General features: G+C 38.8%; 1 protein-coding gene across 1 annotated transcript in view; it reads right to left on the reverse strand.

Moving 5' to 3' along the window:
• Window positions 1-272: 272 nt before the first annotated feature.
• Window positions 273-21305, reverse strand: part of SVIL (supervillin) — a 59746-nt gene continuing 38713 nt past the window's right edge. The window contains exons 15-35 of the mRNA XM_066551858.1: window positions 20099-20249; window positions 17317-17400; window positions 17148-17234; window positions 15499-15676; window positions 15118-15290; window positions 13718-13873; window positions 12805-12941; window positions 12137-12284; window positions 11866-12011; window positions 10873-11048; window positions 10629-10773; window positions 9903-10179; window positions 8097-8248; window positions 6817-6922; window positions 5785-5992; window positions 4839-4972; window positions 4023-4178; window positions 3471-3614; window positions 2653-2774; window positions 1683-1838; window positions 273-1556 (exon numbers count right to left, since the gene is read on the reverse strand). Of these exons, the coding sequence (XP_066407955.1) occupies window positions 1470-1556; window positions 1683-1838; window positions 2653-2774; window positions 3471-3614; window positions 4023-4178; window positions 4839-4972; window positions 5785-5992; window positions 6817-6922; window positions 8097-8248; window positions 9903-10179; window positions 10629-10773; window positions 10873-11048; window positions 11866-12011; window positions 12137-12284; window positions 12805-12941; window positions 13718-13873; window positions 15118-15290; window positions 15499-15676; window positions 17148-17234; window positions 17317-17400; window positions 20099-20249 (3123 nt within the window). The 3' untranslated portion in view covers window positions 273-1469. The remainder of the gene's footprint in view (window positions 1557-1682; window positions 1839-2652; window positions 2775-3470; window positions 3615-4022; window positions 4179-4838; window positions 4973-5784; window positions 5993-6816; window positions 6923-8096; window positions 8249-9902; window positions 10180-10628; window positions 10774-10872; window positions 11049-11865; window positions 12012-12136; window positions 12285-12804; window positions 12942-13717; window positions 13874-15117; window positions 15291-15498; window positions 15677-17147; window positions 17235-17316; window positions 17401-20098; window positions 20250-21305) is intronic.

Consider the following 21305-nt stretch of genomic DNA (forward strand, 5'->3'; position numbering starts at 1 on the left):
GCCTAGGAGAATGACAAGAGCAGCAACAGGCACCACCCCAAGAAAAGCTAAAACCTGAGATATCACCATGAGCAGCTCTAAATGGTTGCAGGGCAGAAGGAAAGCTATGCAGACAGTAATGAAAATGCGAAACCCACTTGGATACAGAGGAGAACCACACAGCTTGTTATAGAAATGCCAATGCCTGAAAAACATTTCAAACCATAAGCAAATATTTACTCAAAGATTCTATTCAATGTCCTAATTAACTGAGTAAAGAATAGACACAACGCTCATTTTCAATTCAAATTTTACTCCCAATTGCACAAAGGTTGAAAAGATTTTTTCAAATTTTGAAAACCAGCATAATAATTTTGGTTTCATATATAAAACAGGGAAACCCAAAGAATACAGAGTTGTGTGACTGACAGGTTCCAACATTCAGCAATAAAATTTTGCCCAACTTTATCTCATACATTGATTATTTTCTACATTATCTGCTTCTCAAATTATAACTCTGTACAATACCCACAGACATCAAAGGTTAAAATATTTTGAGAAAATACTATGTTATGGGAGGTTCCAATGCTAGTACAGATTACAGTACAAATTAATGACAAGTCAGAGCATCGCTAAGAGTTTATTCAGAAGCTTTTACTTTCGGTTCTTATATCACAAAAGACATGTTTAATGTTTACAACAAGGATTAGAAATTGAGATGTTTTTATTTCTACTATTATAAAAGTAACATAGGAGACCATTCTAAGCCATCTTCAAAATGCAGACCAATCTTTTTTTTTTGTATATAAACTGTACACAAAAAACAAGGCACTATACATTTTTGGATAATAAAGTATAAAGGTTGATTCGCATAGTTTCTCAAGAAATCCATGCTATAAATACAAATGCTTTGTTCAGTTTAGCACCTGAAGCAGCACTGAGAACAATTCATTAACTATTGCAAAGAGAAACTTTTCAGAATGCAAAGGAGATACATATTGGTGGTATAGCTAATTCAGTACAAGCAACTGCCATCCAGCTACTTTTCTGTAGTTTTGACATGGAAGTCTTGAAAGTGAATACATATTGCATTGTTAAATACATACTTGTTCTATGTGTTTATATAAATATAAATTCTTTGTAATCCACAAACTAACAAAATAACACTTTACAAAGAGAACTTCTTTAAAAACAAAAATGGCAAGTATTGGATATAGCCAAAGGACACCTGCAGCAGTAGCTCAAGAAACTACTGTTTAAGTGCATAGGAGAATGGAGCTTAAAAACATTACCTTTAAGAGTCAAAATTGAATTCCATTTTCAAAGAGTTCTCTTGGCCTTTTATTATAATATTACACACCTCCAGATAGGTAGTCACTAATAACTTCGGATTATTTTTATTTGTTCTGTAAATGTAGGGTACAATTCTTCTAAAGGACATAGAAAGTGAGAGTGGACGTCCCTTTAGTGCTCACTTCCATAAACACAGCTCAGAAAAGTCCTTTTGCCTTCTTCAGGTTAACTTGCTTCCAAGATGGCAGTGCATTGTACTCCTCTCTTGTCATCTCTAATGCAACCTGCATTTAAAATGAAAGGATGTACTATTAGCAAAAACAACTGATGAGTAGCACAACCAGCAAATTACCTTCTTGCATGGTTAGGCATAGATGCACAGAATAACAGTGCACCTATCCTCTCCTTACCTCAAAGTCCTTATCTGAAAGGTAAATTTCAAGCTTCAGTGGATCAACTCCCTCAGGCAGAGGCCTAGCTAAGAGATCTGCTAATGGATACACTGTTTTACACAGCTTGGCTAGCACGTCCTCTACAAGTATTATCTGATTAGAAACCTCAGCGTCCTGAAAGGAGAAAACAGAGAACAGGATCACAATGCTGAAAGCATCAGCTGTGCCCATGGCCATCTGCAGATGGCATGGGATAACCTGCCCTGCCTGAGCATAAAGCTGTATGTACAGGTGTGCACACAGGCCAACAGAGCTGCCCTACAAAAATTTCACAGCTAAAAACAGGTCTGCACTTAGCAGAAGGACATCCTGTTCTCCCAGAATCTCAGTTTAAGGCTGAAATCTGTTTCTAGTCATGAAGCCAGCATTTTCTACTAAGGACGTCTGTAGAAAACTTACAAAACAGAAAAAGTCATTTGTGTTGAGATGCCCTTTGACTGAAAGATTTAAAGCAGCCCCATGTAATTTGGCTGTGACTCTGAATCCCAGGTGAGGAAGTCAGTAACAAAGCCTTTGGAGACAGCTGATCCTTTGAAAAGTGTTTTGTTCCTGTGCACTTCAAATCTGGGGAACAGACCAGAACTGCACATTGCTGCATGACTGAAGCAGCTATTCTGTTAAGCTCAAACTCCAGCACATCTCTTTCTAAGAGATGATTCAGGTAACACTTTCCTTCTGTTTTTAACAAAAAAAACGAATATGTGAAGTTACATGAAAAATAAAAAAGCAATGCCTCTGATATACACATTCCCAGTCAGAATTTAGCTGTGGTGTTGGTTTTTTCTTTTCCTATGCAGACTCCTGAACTGTGCTTTCTAAGTATATCCTCTGGATCTTGGGGCTTGCCAGTGGAAGCAACCAATGTTACTGACAACGTAAGGCACAATTACTAGCAATAGGAAACAGATTATGCAATGAAAATATTTACCATTTCTGTGATCTCTGCGATGTCTTCCCTGTGCTCCCAACTTGGGAACATGTTAGTGAATGTCAGAGGCTCTAGGCCAGCATGAATTAGATAGGATTTGGGGGGCTTCTTCACATTTTTTCCTAAAAACAGTCAAAATACAAAAAAAAAAAAGGAGGGAGAAATTACAAGAGGTACAGTATTTTGCAATTTCACACACTATTCAAATTTACCTCCTAAGGGTATTTAATTTTTCCTGAAAAGCTGAAGCAGCTTAAGGCAGAAAGAATAAATTTTCCAGAATTTCTTTTTAATTAATATGGGACCTTTTAACATGTTTTTCAGTATTTTTACACCTGTCTTTTACTGTATCTGACTGCAAAGATTAAAACATATATGCTGAAAATCCCCAACAGCTACTTCTAACCCAATGCCTTTTTGATCTTACAAAAGCAGACTTAGAATAGAGTAAGCAGAGTGTGATGCTCTGAAATAGGCCAAATTCAGGTAAAAGTAACCTGGTATGCTCAGCAGAAGTGTCCTGCCAAGAACCAACTAAGCTTAAGCTTGGAGGCTTAAGTGAGAATGTTTAAACTGTTAACTTGTGATTCTGAGGTGTAACACAATAAATAAAGCCTTTCCACTGAGAGCAGAGTCAGTAGAGTATCTTGGCAATTTGGGAACAACGCTGTTCCTAGACAAGTGGTTTGCTAAGAAAGAGTGGGGAATGTATCTTAAATGAACTGGTGTTTATTGATAACATTGGGGGAGCACCTTTCAGCTCAGCACAGAAGGCATGGACAGGTGTGACACACAGAGCAGGCACAGCAGTCTGTTACCTTTGCAGTACCGCAGCACCGTCTCCATGGCGCATTTCCTGTCTGTAGCCCACCTGATTCGAGCTGATCCAGTGATTTTGTTCTCCACAGGCCACCAGCCTTGCCACAGGTACACTTCATGGTGATTGTCAACAAGGAAGAGTGCTACACAGTCAGAAAATAGCAAATCCATCATTAGCCACTTACTAGTTTTTGTAATCCCCTGAACAACCCCAGTCTTATGTGCTTGCCAGCATCACAACAGGATCATTTCACATCTTACCAATTCCTTTTTTAATTATCCAGCTAAACTTCAGCTGGACTTTGATTCTCTGATATAAATAATGTATTTTTACAGCAAGCTTCTGGCATACATACATACATACACTTGATTATTTTTCAGCATCTTCATCATGGAAAAATTACTGTTACTGCTTAGCACTGTATAAGCATCACATGCACACATTTTCCTGTGATATATCAAGTTAGAAGTGCTTACAATCACTAAGACACTGCCCAATGCAGGATACAGTCATCCGTTTTCTTGTTATTCAAGTATTTTAAAGCACATACCTGGCTGTGGGGCAGTGTAAAGATCCTCTTGCAAGAATGGCATGGAATTGATGACAGCAGGGTCTCTTGAAGGGTATACATACTCAGTGGCTGAGAATTCTCCTGATGAACTACTGAGGCTGAACAGGCGGGGTGTGAAATTAAACTTTCCAGGATCTTTAAAAAACAAAAATTAAGAAGAGTCACAACAAAAAATGTTAAGACTTAATTGTAAAAACTAACAATTCACTTTAAAAATGACTCTAAATTTCCTGGGTTTTGAATAATCAGGAAAGACAACCAGATGTCTTGAGGGACTAGCAACAGCTGTAAAGAAGTCGAGCTGAGGGGCTGGCTGCCATCAGTCTGAATCTGATCCTGGTTAGTTACTATCAGCCATTTCATAACCCGCTGTTCTGCAACTTAAGTGAAGCAAGCCCATCGCAGAGTTAGCTGACAAATTTTCCACTTGGCAAATCAATTCCCCTGCTACCTTTGTTGGCAGTTTCAAAGCAAAGGCTGGACAGGAATGTGAGGAGAACTGCCTCTTAAATCCCTTCAGAAGAGAAGCAAAATATATTTGTAACAGTGTTAACTATTGCTCTGTGCTGCCTGAATACAGAGGGGCAGCAGAAGCGGGGGAGAACAAAATGAAACATTTGGTTTTTCCAGTAATTTCCTTCTAGAACAGTATTACTTAACTCAGTAAGATTTTTGGAAGCTTTTTTCTGAAGAACTCAACTACTAAAAAATTCTTCAAAACTTTACATTATATCTGACAACACTGCAGACTAGTAGAGTAAAATGTGAGTGCCAAATCCAGGAAGGCAGCTCTACCTTGCAACATGCAGTCATAGGCCTTCCGATCTCTCCTCCCCAAGGCGTCCCAGAATCCCAAGGGCTCCGACCCTTCATCACATTCATGAATCGTCACCTTGCTGCTGCTGTGCAGCCCTGCCTCCAGTGGACACCTATAAAATACAAAGAGAGAGTGGACTCATATTGCTCCTGCCCCAAACACAGCTAACACACAAACCTGCTGGCCACTCACATTAGTGGACCCCAAAAGTACCTTACAGGCTTGTTGCACACTTCAGGCCAACACAAGCACTTTGAAAAATTATCCAAAAACCAGACAGGGAATTTCAACAGCTATTCTTGTAGCATTTGGATCCCATTCCCAGAGTGAAGGAGATGCTCACAGGAGTTCTCAGTAGGGATTGTAACTACCTGCTTTTGTAATGGCTGCTGTCCTCCTTGCATGCTTTCCCAAGTTAATTTCCCCTTCCTTACTCACAAGGCTGGATTCTAATCCTCCCATTGAATGTGCTTTGATTTGCTTTTCAGTTGTTTAGCATCTCACTCCAAATGGAAAACGACTTTGTTTTAACTGTATTTAGTACAGTAGGAAGAATGTAGGTGCCCAATCCCTGGAAGGGTTCAAGGCCAGGTTGCATGGGGCTTTGAGCAATCTGGTCTAGTGGAAGGTATCTCTGCCCATGGCAGGGAGATTGGAGTTAGATGATCTTTAAGGTCCCTTCCAACCATTCTATGAGTTTATTAATAAATGCATTTGACCTCCAGTGAAAGCAATTACAGGATAGGAGTTTTCTCCACTCTACCAAACCAACCAGCCTTCACTCCTCCTCCTGATGAAGCATGCACATGCTGCATGTGTACTTAGAGGACAGCTTTATTTATTTCAAATTTTCTTTGAGTAAGACTGCTTCAAGTAAATCGGTAGTCTGTATAATCATCTCCAAAATATAGATCAGACACTCACTGTTCTTTTATTTTATTGGCTGCTGTTCTTCCTACATCCTTGGTGTGAGCCTGTGCTTTGCAGCCATGCCACAGGTAGATGAGAGCTTTGTTGATATTGAGAACAATCATGGATGTCCTGGAACGCAGGCTGCTGCAGTGACATGCTACTTCAAGTAAGTTTCCTTCATTGGGAACTTCTCCTCGCACGCAATAAAGCCTCCAATCACCTGGAGCAGACAGGAACAGAGCAGCACTATTATAAAATCACATGGGACTGAAAATTAAAAACCTCTGCTCTGGACCAGTTGTTCTCATACTGGATGAATTTCACCTACTGCATGCCTACATTGTGATAGAATGAACTAGCTAAGCACTGGGTTTGGCTAACATTACTTCAGAAACCCTGTGCAGAAGAGATGCCTTCTAAAACCTTGCTACAAGAGCACAAGTATTGAGAGCTGAAGAGCTTAACAGAGCAGAAGAGTCAAGTTCTGCTGTTTCATATGGTGAAGAAGGGAAACAAACACAGTATTCCTCCTTTTCAGCTCCTTTTCCCCTCTGCACCTTAGGAACATAAGGTCACAGTCAAGTGAAAACTGGAGCATCTCCAAGCTACACTTCCATTGAAATTCTCCTACCTCAACTTCTGCATCCAAGGAATATGTTACAAAAAGCAATGACTGGGTAATAAAAGCTTAGAGCTTTCTTTGGAGCAGAAGAACTGCTCATAAAAACACTCTTCTTCCCCAGACTGTGTAGAAAAGGACATACTTCAAAGCAAATGGGCACTTGGCTTAAGTAAAATCAAACTAAGAAAATTCTATGTCCATCAATACAATCAAGTCAACATGCTCTAGGGTGCCAAAATCCATTCTCTGCTCAAAGAAGAAAAAGGCTACCTTGAAACAAAGCATTGCAAAGCTGTCTCAAAAGTTTCATGGCATTCATTTTTCTTTTCTACAGAGTAGGGTAGTTGAGGCTGAATACAAAGCTCTCCACAACAGCTAAAAAAGGATTTTGGGGCAGAAACGCTTAACTAACAATAATTTACTTTGTGCATTTTCTTCTTCCTCTTCCCTTCTTCCAGCATGCACAATCATCCCTCCTTGGAAACACTGCAAGAAGCACGGTGGTTCTTTCCCTTGAAGGACTTGTACCTGGAAATTGAAAGCACCACTCTTCATTAAAAAAATAAAAGAAGTATACAGACTCAGGAAAACTGGTCTCTATGGATTATTAAAAATTATATAGTTATGGCCACCCACAAAGATGGCTTTCCTTCTACTTTACAACTGCTGACTATTGTTTAAATTACCATATATCAGCATGCAATGGGTTCCATATGTGGCCTGCATATTACAAGAAACTCTAGCTGGAATCCAACAATTGAGTTTCAGAGGATAATGGAATACCAAATGAACTTTAATTTAAATTGGTTTAAACTATGCATTTTTTGAATTTTATGAATATTTACAGAAGCTGTCCACCTTGACTGATGTTCACTGAAACCATTATGGAGATAACACAGGAATTGAAGTAGGTTCAAAATTTGCTATAAAACTGGTTTCTAAGATAACATGCATGTTCTTTGCTCACTAAACATTGCATAAGGAGTATGAAACTGATATAGCCAATTCCTTAATCAGCTGTGTTGCAGAGACTCTCACACTCTTGATCAAGGGCCCTTATATTTCTCCTCTATGAACTCCTGTCTTTCTGGTCATTTCTATGCTGCTGTTAAAAATCTAATTAAAGCAGGACCAAGGCACAGAAAGTAACTTTAAACCATCCATCTTGTATGCTGGTAACATTGAAGCCACAGGAAAGCCCAAGTCTGCCTAAAGACAAAGCAAATTAGCCTGACCTCTCAGCTTCACCTTCATTTCCTAAAATCTCTGCAAACAATTCAATTAATATGTAATTACAGAGTAAGCAAATTCAAAATTTCCAATGTATTTTTTTGCCTTGGCCTGCAAAAAGTGCTTCTCCTTAGCACTAGGAAGACAGTCCTGCTATCTGAACATGCACTTGAAAGGATGGCATGAATTTGTGCAACTGTGCTTCACCTATTCCTGCAGAGAAGGGAGAAAAGACCTTCTTCAGCCTTTTTCAGAAATATCCTTAGAAGCAGCATTTGGGAATGACAGTCCAAAAAGGAGCTTATGTGTCTCTGGCAATTGGAATAATGTCAAAAGTAATTCTGAGGTCTGTATTTGTAATGGCAAGAACACGTTTACAGAAAGGGAGGAGGCAAAGAAGATAATTCCTGTTTACTGTTCATGGCTATCCAGACAGGCAGATCTTACCAGGTCTGCCATCTAGGAAGCTCACCTGTGCTCCTCTCTCTTCATCAAGTTCCACTGTCATGAGAGCTGATGTTCCTTTCTCACTCACTGTGGAGTGCCTTCCTTGCCAAAAGAAATACACACATTTCTCTTTTCCAACAGCCCGTAGTTGTTGCTCTCCTTTTTGTCTGCTTCCAACTGTGAAACAGAGAGCACATGCTGAAGAAAATATTCTGGCTATAGGTTTAAACGGCACATGGTTTCATCTCATTTGCCAGCTCAGCACTATCCCATCCAGAACAGGAAAGAAAAAAATGTGCAATTGGAGGAACATTAAGTCTCCAAGCCAGAGTGTCCCCATGCAGAGCTGGCATTGTCTCCTCAGGTGGATGTAAGCCCACAGGCAGAGATGCCTGTGTTGGCTGGAGAAAGAGATGTAGAAAGACCTGTTACTATCTGGAGAAAAATAACTGACAGCATTTGAGCCAATTTGCATGTGAAATGGCCTGTCCAGTAATGTTAGCAGAAGAGTGCATTATGGCTGATTTTCCACATTACACACTGTTCTTTGGCAGCAGGAGAGGAGCTGCTTTTTTTTTTTTTCTCCTTAAGAGTCGGCATTTACTTGTTATGATAAGCAAATGATGTTTACAGCAAGTGAAATTCACAACACAACCACTTACAGAATATTGCAGTCTTTACAGTGAATAGAGAATAAACAGTTAGAATGAAATCAAAGATTTTAAAAAACCCAAGAGTTTTAAAACAGATTTGAAAAAAAAATGTTAAAACATCTGCCTTGATTCCAGCAGTGCTGAGCAGCATCCAAGTGAAACACTTAAGAGAAAGCATCCTGTTTTTTTCAAGTTGAGAATACTTAAAACACTACTTACTTTAAAATTTATGGGTTTCATTCTTATCTGTACATTCAGCCCATAAAAGTACTGCCTCCTACATAAAAATTTATTCTGTTTTGGAGTGATGGAATATGTTTTCATCCATTTGGATTAGAAATCTGTTTACAGTTCAGTACTAGTGTTACCCACTTCTCCCAACACTTACAAGCTTTTGTATTTTTCTTGGATTTGCCAGTATCTGATCTCAATGATCCTGACTAAGACCTACCTACATTTTTTGGCTAAAAGCCTGAAGCTGTATAACTGTTAAGTGCTTTCAACTGACTTTAATAAACTCTATTTGGAACAATCAGTTTTAGACTATTTGTTTTTAACTTATCACAAAAACCACCTATTCTTAGTTTAGTGCCAGAAGGGAGAGTTCCAGTGGGCTCATTGAACTGACTGGTTCTCAGGCTTTGCCTGCTGCTCTCAGGCTCTTTGTCAGAACACTGCTGAGCCTCAAATCCAGATCAAAGCATTTCCAGCAACAGCAGAAGGGATAGCAAGGGCAATGAGCTGGCAAGGGCTTTTCCCGTCATTGTTATTGATCTCCATAACCAGCAAAGGTTTTTCTTGTTGCTAAGCCTATCTCTTTTGTGAGACATTCAGACCACTGCCATTAGTCCAGCTGCCTAACTATTTTGGTGTTAAGCTGTGGGCTTAATGAACTGTCCTGTGAACATGTACACCACCAATGGTGGGTAAAAGCAGAGATGGAAGCATTACATCTGGTGTACCAAAAATAACTACAACTTCCTTATTTTCTACTGTTTTCTTTTAAATAAAATACAAAACTTTACATTTTATTGACCTAGAAAGGCGAAATTAGCATCCCTAACCTTTCAAACTGTCTCACATCCATGGAAATCTAAGTCTGGATGTCATCACCAACAGCAGAGTTTCAGCTGCATTTCTGCATGTTTCAGCAGGATGAAATGGAATTGTTCACTAACCTGTAGTGCTCACCATGTACTTCCACTTCACCACGTATGTGTCTCCCTCATGGAACTGCCCTATGCTTTGCTTAGGCAGTCTACTATAATCGAATTCCAGGATATGCCAGACATCCACAGAGGCAGTGATAATTTCAAACTGCCTCCCGTCTTCTCCTTCTACCAGTCCGTAACCCCGGCCAATATTCATTCCATCCAAGACCGTGCCTACAGTTGTTTGAGGCACAGCTACCATTAGCATGACATCATATGGTTTAGAGTCAGATCTAGATTCTTCCTGTCAGAAAACACAGAGAAGGGATTTCTTTGAACACAGCATTTTTTTCTCCTTGCCCCACAGTTCCAGTCAAACATTTTGACTTCTGCGTATTTCAGTACTTTAGTATCTTGTCATCATTTGAAGCCCTGTCAGAGCCACCTCAGCAGTATTCATTGAGCTGCCTGGCTCATATATTAATAATAATAATAATAATAATAATAATAACAATAAATATATTATTATATATAATATATAAACAACACATAAGATATAGTTATATTGTAATCTATAAATAACAATAATATAAAACAACTCTGTGGGTTCACTGTAGGAGGTGATGTTCTGACCCCTAGGTCAAAGCCCACAAGACAAAAAATGTGCTCTTGATCCTTGAGCACAAACTTCCCTGACTGCCATCCCAACTAAGTCATCTAGTTTGAAATACCTAGCATGCTTATTATATGCACCTTCTGGTGAAGGGATTCACTAGAATTCTTCTCATTGAGTTTCTTCAGTTCTGTCCAATCAAGAAATTTTTCTTTGAACAGTATCGTCTCGTTATGTTCTGTGAGTCTGCCAAATACAGCCCAGTCTGGGCGTCCTTGTCCCTTTCTGTGCAAGGGAAGAAAAGATATAGAATCAAATTAAACACTGTGAAAAGAGGGCAAGAAAACTATGTATCTGTAATGAGATTAATTTGAGTTACAATACCTGGGTATGAGGGGATTGCATTCTCCGGGGTCCAGAGGATTTATATCACAATTGGAGTAGTCAAAGGTGCCATTCCACAAGTGTTTTGCCAGCTGGAATGCCACTTTTCTTTGTGCTAAAGTAACTTCTTTTCCATGCCATACATATACTTCACTGCCAAAATCAAACACCAGCACCTAAAATCAAAACAAAACAACAAAAAAATCAACCTACTATTAGGTTAGGTGGTACCCTGATCCTCCAGTTTCCTTGTGCTGAACAGAAACGCCTCCAAATATGAGTTTCTGCAGTGACAGTAACAAGGCGCCCTGCAATGCAAGTAAGGACAGACCAGTGGTCTGCATTGTGATGTCCAGTTTTTGAGGATGACTGGAAGCAAGCAGGGGGAATGCTTTGAGGTGCATTAGGTGGCTGAAGTCACTAGCAGAATAGAGAGCTCTTACTGCTAAAAATCTGGTTCTTTTGCATGACTGATAGCTGTCCAGTTTCAGCAGCTTTCTCTGACATTTAGACCTATGCCTTGTCCTACAGCCAGGGAAGGCTAACAGAACTTACAATATAGGCAAAAAGGCAGTGACTTCAATACTTTCAAGAAAATGCATCATGTCCTCATTTTAGAAACTTGCTCTCATTCTGACTTAGATGGGTGAAATGGTTGTTGGAAAAGTCAGCTAGGGATAGAAATAAAAGCAGGTTTTATTTTGTTTTGTTTTTCCAAAGTGCTACTTGTTTTGCGCTTCATGACTCTGGGGTAAGCCACTGTTGACAAAAAAGATTTACACTTCCTAAAATGGTATTTTACTTTGAAGATAATATGAACTAATTTCTTGAGATCTTGCAGCACACTCTGGACAGTAAAGTGTGCAGAAGCCTTTCAGAAACAAAGAGGACCCAGCTTTCAGTGATCCTCTCCATGAACATTTGCAGTCACTACAAGTCATTACCAGTTGCATATTCCTACACTTACCACAGGAGCAGTTAGTGGTACAATACCTCTTTTGGTTGTAGCAGGGTACATTTTGGCACCTTTCCCCAGTAGTCATCCTCAGGAATGAGTTTATCCTCTACGAGGCGGTAAATGCAATTTGTTTCTATTATTGCGGCTTCGTACATTTCATCTTCTTCAGGACTTCCAGCGGCTTAAGGGAAAGATTGTCAAAAATAACAAAAAAAAAATTAACTCCAACTATCTTTACTAAAGAGAACCAACTCTACTATTTTATTGTGGTAGAGCATCAGATACTGTAACTATAACAATGCTTACACTGGTAATTTGTCTGTCCACCAAGGAGTTTCCAGAAGTCTTTGGCTGCGTGGGTATGGGTATTTATTCCTTCTTCTATAGTCTGTATATAAGAAGCTCTACAGCCAAGTTCCCTCTTTGTCTGAATTAAAGTTGCAAGTTCTGAAGCCTAAGAGATTAACAGTTATCTGAACAGAATTGCTTAAGTCTTTGAAATACTTGTGCAATATTCTTGCTCAGTGAGAAGGCAAATGAGATATAATACAGCAAATAGCAGAAGAAATTGTTATTATTTATTGCACTAAATAAACAGACACTAGAAAAAAATTTTACATAAATGCATTCATTCTTTCATTTGCCTTAAAGCAAGAGTGATCTCAGTGGACATGGGAATGAAAAGGACATCCTGCAATTCAGACTAATTTTTTTTTTTAGTTTAGTCTGTATCCTGAGGATATCCTTTTTTCTCTTGCAGCTTCACAAACTACACACTAGTTCACAAATGCCAGCTTTCATTCAGTGCATGACCTAAAACATATTTTCAGGAATCCTGCATATCTCCCTGTCACAGACTATCAATTACATGCCACTTTTTGAGAGAATTGGCACTAAGGCTCAATTTTATCAGAGACATATACTGCAAAGGTTCTAAAAATAAATAATAAATAAAACCTCACAACAGTACTGACCTTTGCTTTTTCTATGACATTTGCAAACTCTCCTACCCACAAGAAACATAAATGTGGAGTTAACAACAGGAAACAGTCTCCGCTGTTCAGTGATGAGGCTCTTGGTTCAACTAATCTTGTTTGAACATGTCTTCTTCCTAAAGAGAAAACAAAGCTAATTATATTCCTTCAACTACTACTATAAAATGCCACAATCTAATTTGTTTTGAATGAAACACAAACAATCCCAGCACGTTTAGCAAAATATGTAGGAACAGACTGTCTAAGAATAATTAAAAGACTACTACTGTGGAAAAAAAGTTTACTCACAGGAAACAAAATAAATGTTGTCTCCTATCAACTAATATTTCTATTATTTCCTGTTCTTGCTTTAACAACTCTGTGTCCTTCTGGAAAGAAATGAATTAAGTAAATGGCAGACAGCAGCAAAATTCCAGAACCTTTTACATTTGCTTAAGTGAAGTCATAGCACAATTTCTGTAGGCAGTTAGGCAGTAAAAAGTTTTAAGAATTTAGGATTTTAAGAATTTTTCTTTCCAAAACCTAGCTATTTGCAGAATCAGATATGCTACTATGCACTGTAAGGGGAAGTGGAGCAAGAACACTGTCACGTCATTTCCAAATTATATTGAGCACTGGAAGAATAGGACAGTTAAACATTTCCACAGGGGATAGCCAGAATTTATATTGAAATATTCTGAAATATTCTGTTTTCTCTTTGGGAAACACACACCAGTGGGCCAATGCAAACCTATTTGTAAGATTTAACTTTTTTTACACAATTACCATTTATTTTTTTCAGGTTTTGGGATCCTGAAGATTTAGAACAAGCTAAGCATCTAAATGTGGTAGTGACTTCCACATGTTACATTCAGCCTATTATTTATGGAAAGTAAAAGCAGTTCCAGCATACCTTTAATTTGCAGGAGCATTAGCTTCTTGTATGGCACAGCACTGTTGTTAGAGTTTTGCTCTGTTAGATTAACACTCCGCAGGCTAATGTTGCTGAAGTTCTCCTTGCTTGCCAGGCCAGCAAGTGCTACTTCTGAGAAATTTGAATTTGTAGACACTTGTACATAAAAAGAAATTGGAGGAAAGACAGACAGATGAAAAATTTAAAAAAATATAATAAAAAATTGGTTGTTGGATTAAGAAAATAATTTCTGCCCATTATTTCCAGTTTTTCTTCTTCTCCATAGCAACAGGAAAGGCAGATTAACCACTACCCCAAAAGATTTGTAGGTTTAGGATTATCTTTATTTCTAGATATGCAAGAGTACACTGTCAGTGTCGGAATTATGCTATTTGGCATGAATACCAGCTTTGCTAGGAACCATCCTACTCAATGTTTTGTGAAGTACTGTGCAGATCTTCAATGCCTTTTAAGTAATTAATAATAAAAGACAGCACAGAGACAAGGTTAATTAACTGTAATTCCCTTAAAATTTGGCTGAGACAGTGTGATGCAACATCCATTTACATTTCAAAGTCTTAGCCAGGTTTTACTGTAAACTTACAGTCCAGATTCTTGGCTACTTTTGTTTATTGCTCAACCAAAGACAAGACACTTTTTGAATTTATAATTCAGGGAAATCCTTCTCATGAGCTGGCAACAAATTATTACATATATAGTTAGTGTTTTCATCAATACAATCAATAGTTAAAGATGATCTTTCTTTACTCAAGTGCAGTAAGGAAAACTTGTACCCCAATATGTAAGAGTGGTTGGACAAATCTTTGAATAAATTTTACAATGATGTCTTTGCTGTCTGTCTGGTTGTCAGGAAAAAGAAAATTCACAAGTAAAACACCTTGTAAGCCCTCCCACGAAGCACTGATCCTTTATGGAAATTAATCAGAAGGAGTCAAGAAGACTAATTTCACTTTCTGAGAGAAAATTAGGACCCAAAATTGAGTCCAGTGCCTCTGAACAAAAATTCATTTACTCTTGCCAGCTCTCACCCCAGCACGATGAGGTTGGATCTGCTTTCCTTGATCTCCTGTCCTCACCCTGCACACCCTGCAGCCATTGTGGCTCTCTCTCTCTCTCTGTACAAGGTGATTGTGCTAAAAATAAATAATTAAATCTGTGTACAGGAGGTGGCTATAGGTAGCTTTCTGTGAGGGAATCACACATGCCCTTCTCTCCAGGTCTCCTATGCAGTCTACATTTCACCTTATACCTCAATCAATTTATCGCCACTCAGAGAATACATTCCATTCCTTCAGTTCCGTTTTTTGCATTGAGATTTTTTTTCTTTTTTAATTACAAAGGCAAGATGGTGTCTTGTACAAATCATCCTGCTAGCTTACTTTTTTCTACTTTCATTCGCTTTGACTCCATAAAGGCAACATTCAGTCTTTGTTCAGTATATTCATGAAGGATATCTTGTCTTGCTGCAAGCATTTTCAGGGGGTTTCTTGAGGACTGGACTCTGCGTGTGGGCCTAACTGCACGTTTGTGCTCTGCTACAGAAGATGTCAACCTGAAAAACAAGTAGTGTTTATAAACATCAGGTAATTTTTCTAGTGAGAATCATCCAATGACAAGAAATCAGGATCAGTTCCTCAATTCAGGCAGGAGCATGATTTCAGAAGAAATGAACGTGCCCAATAAGGATGACTTAGAGCTGAACATTTTGAACACTGCCCTTGTGTCAGCATTCAAAACAATGGGGGAAAAGTAATTCTTACTTTGGTGCATAAGGATCAAAGATGGCATCGAAGTCCTCATCAAAGTCCAAAGGCACTGAGGAGGAAGGGAAATCCACATGGCGATAAAATTTGGAAAATGTTTCATCATCATCCAGCTTCATCACCTCTTTCACAGATCTTCCTGTAACTGTCAGCACTGTCTCTTGCATCCCAGCAACTGTAAGAAAAAACCACCTCACCCAGTAAATAACCATACTAGAGTTTCTAAGTCTAGAAAAGGTAAATGTAAAAAGTAATGGCTTGTTTGGTTGTGACCGTGGTCACAGGGGTTCTTGGATGAGGGAAGAGATGAGAATGTTGACTCTACGTTCAGAAGGTTTGATTTATTATTTTATGATATATATATATTACATTATAACTATAGTAAAAAGAAAAAGAAGGGAAAGGTTTCTTCTTAAGCTAGCTAAGCTAAGAATAGAAAAGAAGAGAATGATAACATAGGCAGCTCTCTTGGACTCTGTCCGAGACAGCTCGGTCCTTGGCCATTAATTATAAACATCCAAGATGGACCAACCACAGGTGGACCTGTTGCATTCCACAGCAGCAGATAACCATTGTTTACATTCTGTCTCTGAGGCCTCTTAGCTTCTCAGAAGGAAAAATCCTAAAGAAAGGATTTTTAGTGAAAAGATGTCTGCAACATTTGGTAGTTGCCTGGGTAATTTTTTTTCAGTGTGGTGGTGGTATTTTGGTTTTTGTTGGGGTTTTTGTGTGTTAGTTTTTTTTAATTGATGGTAGAAAAGTGTGTTGATAAAGAATAGTAAAACAGCAAACTGTAACTCATATGCAATAACCATTATACAAAATGGTAGGGAAATAAGGCTAAATGAAAACTTGGACATTATAAATGAGTTGCTATAGTATGATGATGTAAGCATTTTAGGGTTTTGTATATTCCATCTTGCCTCCAACTGTGTAATTCCTGCCTTTGAAAAGATCTAGAATCACAAGGGGAAAAGTCACTACTTCAGACTAGTGAGTGTGGCACAGTCATTATTCTATGCTAGTGCCTCCTGTACTGAAATGTGAATACATTTGTTTATGGTATCTGTTACACTACAAATTACATAAAGATGTAATAAAGATTTTTGTCTTACAAAGGAGGACAGATGTATGAGATGAAAACACCAGACAACTCTAGAGAGCTTCATAAACAGCCAACAGGCTGTGCAGGGAAGCTGATGAGCTGCTACAGAGAGTCAATTTTCAAAAAAGCAGGAAAGTGAATGAATTGTGCTTGGGAGCAGCTTAGTATCCTATTTTGATTTTAATAGGACTCAACTACATTTATAGATGTTTCACTGTATATGGCAATATGGTTCAGACTGGCTGTGTGCTCTTAGGAAATTCTGCCCTACAGGAGGATGTGTACATTCCTGTTTCCAGAGAATTAAGAAAGTTATTTAGGCATCTGTGATTTATTCTACTGCACACTTGTAATACAATTGTGAAAGGCTTTTCTTAAAATCTAGCAAAGACTGAATCACAAAAATAAAATTTTCAGTAACTGCAGTCTGAGCAAAGAAATATTCAGTTTCTGCTACCAGATATTTTAACTAAGGGGCACTTTAATCAATTTACTAAAGTCAGAGAGTGGATACACTGCCACCCTTCGTAACTCTACCAACCTTTGTTATTCAGCCTTCCCAAGAATGACTCCAACTTGTCAAGCTTCATATCTGATTCCAACTGCATGTCAGGCCTGGCTTCAATTTCTAAGCAAACCAGAAAGTAAAACCTGTTAATTGACAGGAAGTAAATAAGCCTGAACATATTTCAGCCATTTTTATTCCTTACCTTCCAAGGGCTTTGTAACTGGAGTGGTAGACTTCTGCCGGAAAGGGGATGCTGCTGGTGTTAGTGCACTTGGAGAAGCCAGGCCTGCAGCACAGGGACACAGAACAGAGGAAATGCAGCCATGAGTCAGCCTGTGCTTCCAACAGTGATGACAGAGAGGCTATTTGGGGAAAGCAGATGAGCCTGGTTGCTTCCTACAGGCCAGCACACTTCCCCAGCCATTGTATTAGAGATGGCAGAGGGCCCTGCCTGCTCCTTTAATCAACAGTAGCATCAGAAACCACCCCATTCACAAGAACAAAGCTTCATTTCCAAGTGTCTCTTAGCAAGCTAACACAAGATATAGGCTATCTCTGGAATATATTAATTTTGCTCCTTTTCAAGGTAGCAGCAGTTTATCTGGTCTACATTTTGGGCTCCAGCTGTACCACAAGCTACATTTTAAAAATACAGAAGTGTTCTGAAAAAAAGGATAAGTTTAGCAGGGAAGTCACCATGATCTTGCTAGGCACCTTCACCTCTACCACCCTCTTGCTCCCTTTTTTAAATTTAAGCGCATCTCTATTAGTACATGATTCATCTGACTTGTGAATGCTGTCCCTGGATTTCACAGTAATTCTTGGGCCCTGTTGGGTTTTTAAGTATACATGAAAATTGAAGTAGAAATGGAAGTTAGAATCTCCACCATATCAAGCACTACCCTCTCCTTTTGTTGTACTCTCCTCCATCCTTTTCAGTAACTATCATAAAGCGATTCATTCTGGACCCAGTGGGTAAAATAAGGATGGATTTTTTAGTTTTAATTTTCATGTGAATCTACACTGCTCTAGTAAGAGAACTGCACTCTATAGGAGTCGTGGGTTTTATTAGGTAGAAAAGCATACTGAGGCAAACAATTGCACCTATTAACTTTTGCTGCCTAGACTTTCAGTAAATGGAGAAACAGACATTTACACTGTTCTCTATTATCTATTTTCCACTTAGCCATAGTTTACTAATTACTGAGCCATGTAAGCTTAAGCCTTTAGTTATTTTGATCAGATTAAACCAATATTGTGCTGGGAGAACATATACTAAACTTGTTTCCTCTATCTTTACTGCAAGTCGTAGTGCAATATAATTATCATAATTGTTAAATTCAAGTTAAATTACTAGGTTATATTACTAGGTAGCTTTTCCAAAAGCATTTTTTTTTCTCTGTTACCTAAGAGACTCAAAATTCCAGCAGGTTTTAAGTCAGTGGGTTAAGCCTTCCTCAAGACACACTCAAGAGGACATAGCTCTTAAGCAGCTCTACCAGTACATAATCCACAAGACCACACTGAGAACTGCTTAGGAAAGGACCACCTTCCAATTAGGACTGGATAATTTTCAGCCATAAGAAGCAATTAAAATACAGCATCTGTGCACATGCATATAACAAAGATGGTATTTTACATTGCTTTCTCATAATCTCTTAAATTAAAAACTCATAATGATAATTTATTCTTTGAGGATATAAATCAGTACACATCTAACTAAAATCCCACTTGGGCTACTTTTATTGATTTCATTATCATGGCATTACCTTGCTTCTTCAAAAGAATCATCATAGCACCTAAAGAGATCCTTGCAAGATAATTCTTTTTTCGTATTAAGAAGAGCAAATGCTCTTCTTTCCCTTCTTTTCTTTTCCAAAGACCAATCTATTTGCAAAAAAACAAAACAAAACAAAAAACCCCAAAACTCAAAGAGCAGGTCTGTGGACAACTAAACAGTTTTTTTTAGTGACCCTCCAAAAAGGGTTACTCTTTAAATAGTGACCAACTGTCATTTCTAGCAGCAAAACTATGTAAAATGTAAGCAGCAGCTAAAATATGTTACTAACAGAGGTAATTCCTGATACTGTTTGACTGTTTTTCTGCCAACAGATTGTGGCTTGGATTGCAAGCATTTACTCCTGTTGCAGTATTGCCCTTGCCCTACAGTGAACTTTTTCTCATGGTTGTAATTTAATTGAAGGTTCATTGTTGTTGTGTTTAATAACCAAGTTCTTGTAACAACCCAAAACCTAGTAGTCATTAAGCACAAAAGATCATTTTAGGTGCCTTCTTCCCAAAGCTATCATCTTCCCAGGCATGCTGTGTGAACAGCTGCATTCCTACCATGTCCAGCCTTCAGAGACTCCTGTCCACTTCAGAAGAATGATTAGATCTGGAAACAGTGGCTGAATTCAAGAGATCCCAAAAAAGTCAACATTGCTCCCTTGTCATTTCTACTCTGTGGTTTTATGCAGAACCAGGGAATCTTCAGCCAAACATAACACTTCAAGCTGTTGTCCAAGACAGCATCCATAAAGACAATACTTGTTTGCTAAATATTCCCAGTGATCCTAGGAGTGGGGGAAATGCCAGCAACAGAAACAACTTGATTTCACAACTATTCTCAAGACAGTGCAGCTGGGTTTTCAAAGGAAGTAAAAAAGAATAATCTAACTATGTCCTGTGGGTTGTATTAGAAGGAAAACCAAAACGTATATCCCTGTTCAAGTGGTAATTTCCACCAGCCAGACAGAATCCAGTGATAAGTGGATGGCAGTGCAACAATGCAGAATAAAATGGATCAATACCATGCCCACAATGTACTAAAGTGAACAGCCTCATGACACAATTACTCAGTTGAAGATAAACTGTCTTCCTCTTGCTAAATACAGATGCTGTTTCTGCATTGCTTTAGTCTGACTTTATTTTGACTAGACAGATAAGAGGTGTCTTATTTATATTGGGATCATTTCATCACTGACCTTTTTTTACCATTCGGCCAGCCACAGTGAACTGTGTGGAGTCATTGGCTGCTCCTTTCCCCTTGGACTTCCAGGCTTCTTCTCGAGCTGTAATCAGGTGTTTCCTCTCCTCAATGGTCATCTGACTCTCCTGGTTATCTGCCATTCTTTGCTTTTTGGGGGAAAGAAAGAAAGAAAGAGAGGTTAAAAAAAACCTGCTAGAGACATAGCTAAAGACTGGTGGAACATTTCAGCTGCCAGATGCAGGGGAAGGGAGCAGGGAACAAGCTACTGCAGTGAAGTCACACGCACTTAGTGACCCTGCAGTGCTTCATTGTCTTGCTGCCCCATTACACTGTGAGCACAAGGTTTTGCTCTGTGCTCTTTGACCTCTTCCTGAGACTACCAGCCAGGGCAGATGGCACTCCTCTACCCAAAGCCAACTATCCACTCTATGTAAGAAATAATTTTCCAGGCCTTGTTCTTTTGAACCATGACTTGCTACACAGGTGACATCACTACTGACTGTGAGCAGATGTTTCCAGGTGTGCAAATCTGCAGGTGGCACAGGGAAAAACAGAGAAGTGGTGTAACTTCAGTGGGTGATTCCTAATCAGTCTTTACAGTAACTCAGCTCCCCAGGCAGGATTAGCAGTGTCTCCAGAGGCTGCTCGTTTTAGTTCTTAAGTCAGCTTGCTCTACTAAATATTTTTCCAAGGACTGGTCATCTCTACCACTCCCTCTTTTTTTTTTTTCCCCCCTATGTCACCCTTAGCTTTCCTTTCTTGCTTTGGAGGTTGGCAGCCGACAGCTGGAGTGATTAGAAGCAGAAGGTGCCCTATCTCAGTGCTCCTCTCACACAGACAGATTGATGATGGTACTTTAGGTAGGGAAGAAACTGAATTTACATACTCTGCTGTAGCTAGGTCAGGCCAAAGGACTGTTACTTTAATATAGTTATCTTTAAAAACTATCAACATTTCAGGGATTACATTGCATAGAAGTCAAACATAGATGTATTTTTAGTGCATGGGACTGTCAACTCTAGAATTACTTCCAAGTTGATACTATTCATCATTTTTCTTCACAACCTAGCTGCTAGAATTGAAAAAAACAAATTAAAATCTCAAGCTTTAATACCACTCTAGATCAGAGAACCACAGAAGGAAAATGCAAAAGTATGTACCAGCTTGTGAACATAAACATTCTTCTCCTTTCAAGATGCAAA

This window comes from Molothrus aeneus, chromosome 1 (assembly GCF_037042795.1).
Source record: "Molothrus aeneus isolate 106 chromosome 1, BPBGC_Maene_1.0, whole genome shotgun sequence".
NCBI lineage: Eukaryota > Metazoa > Chordata > Aves > Passeriformes > Icteridae > Molothrus > Molothrus aeneus.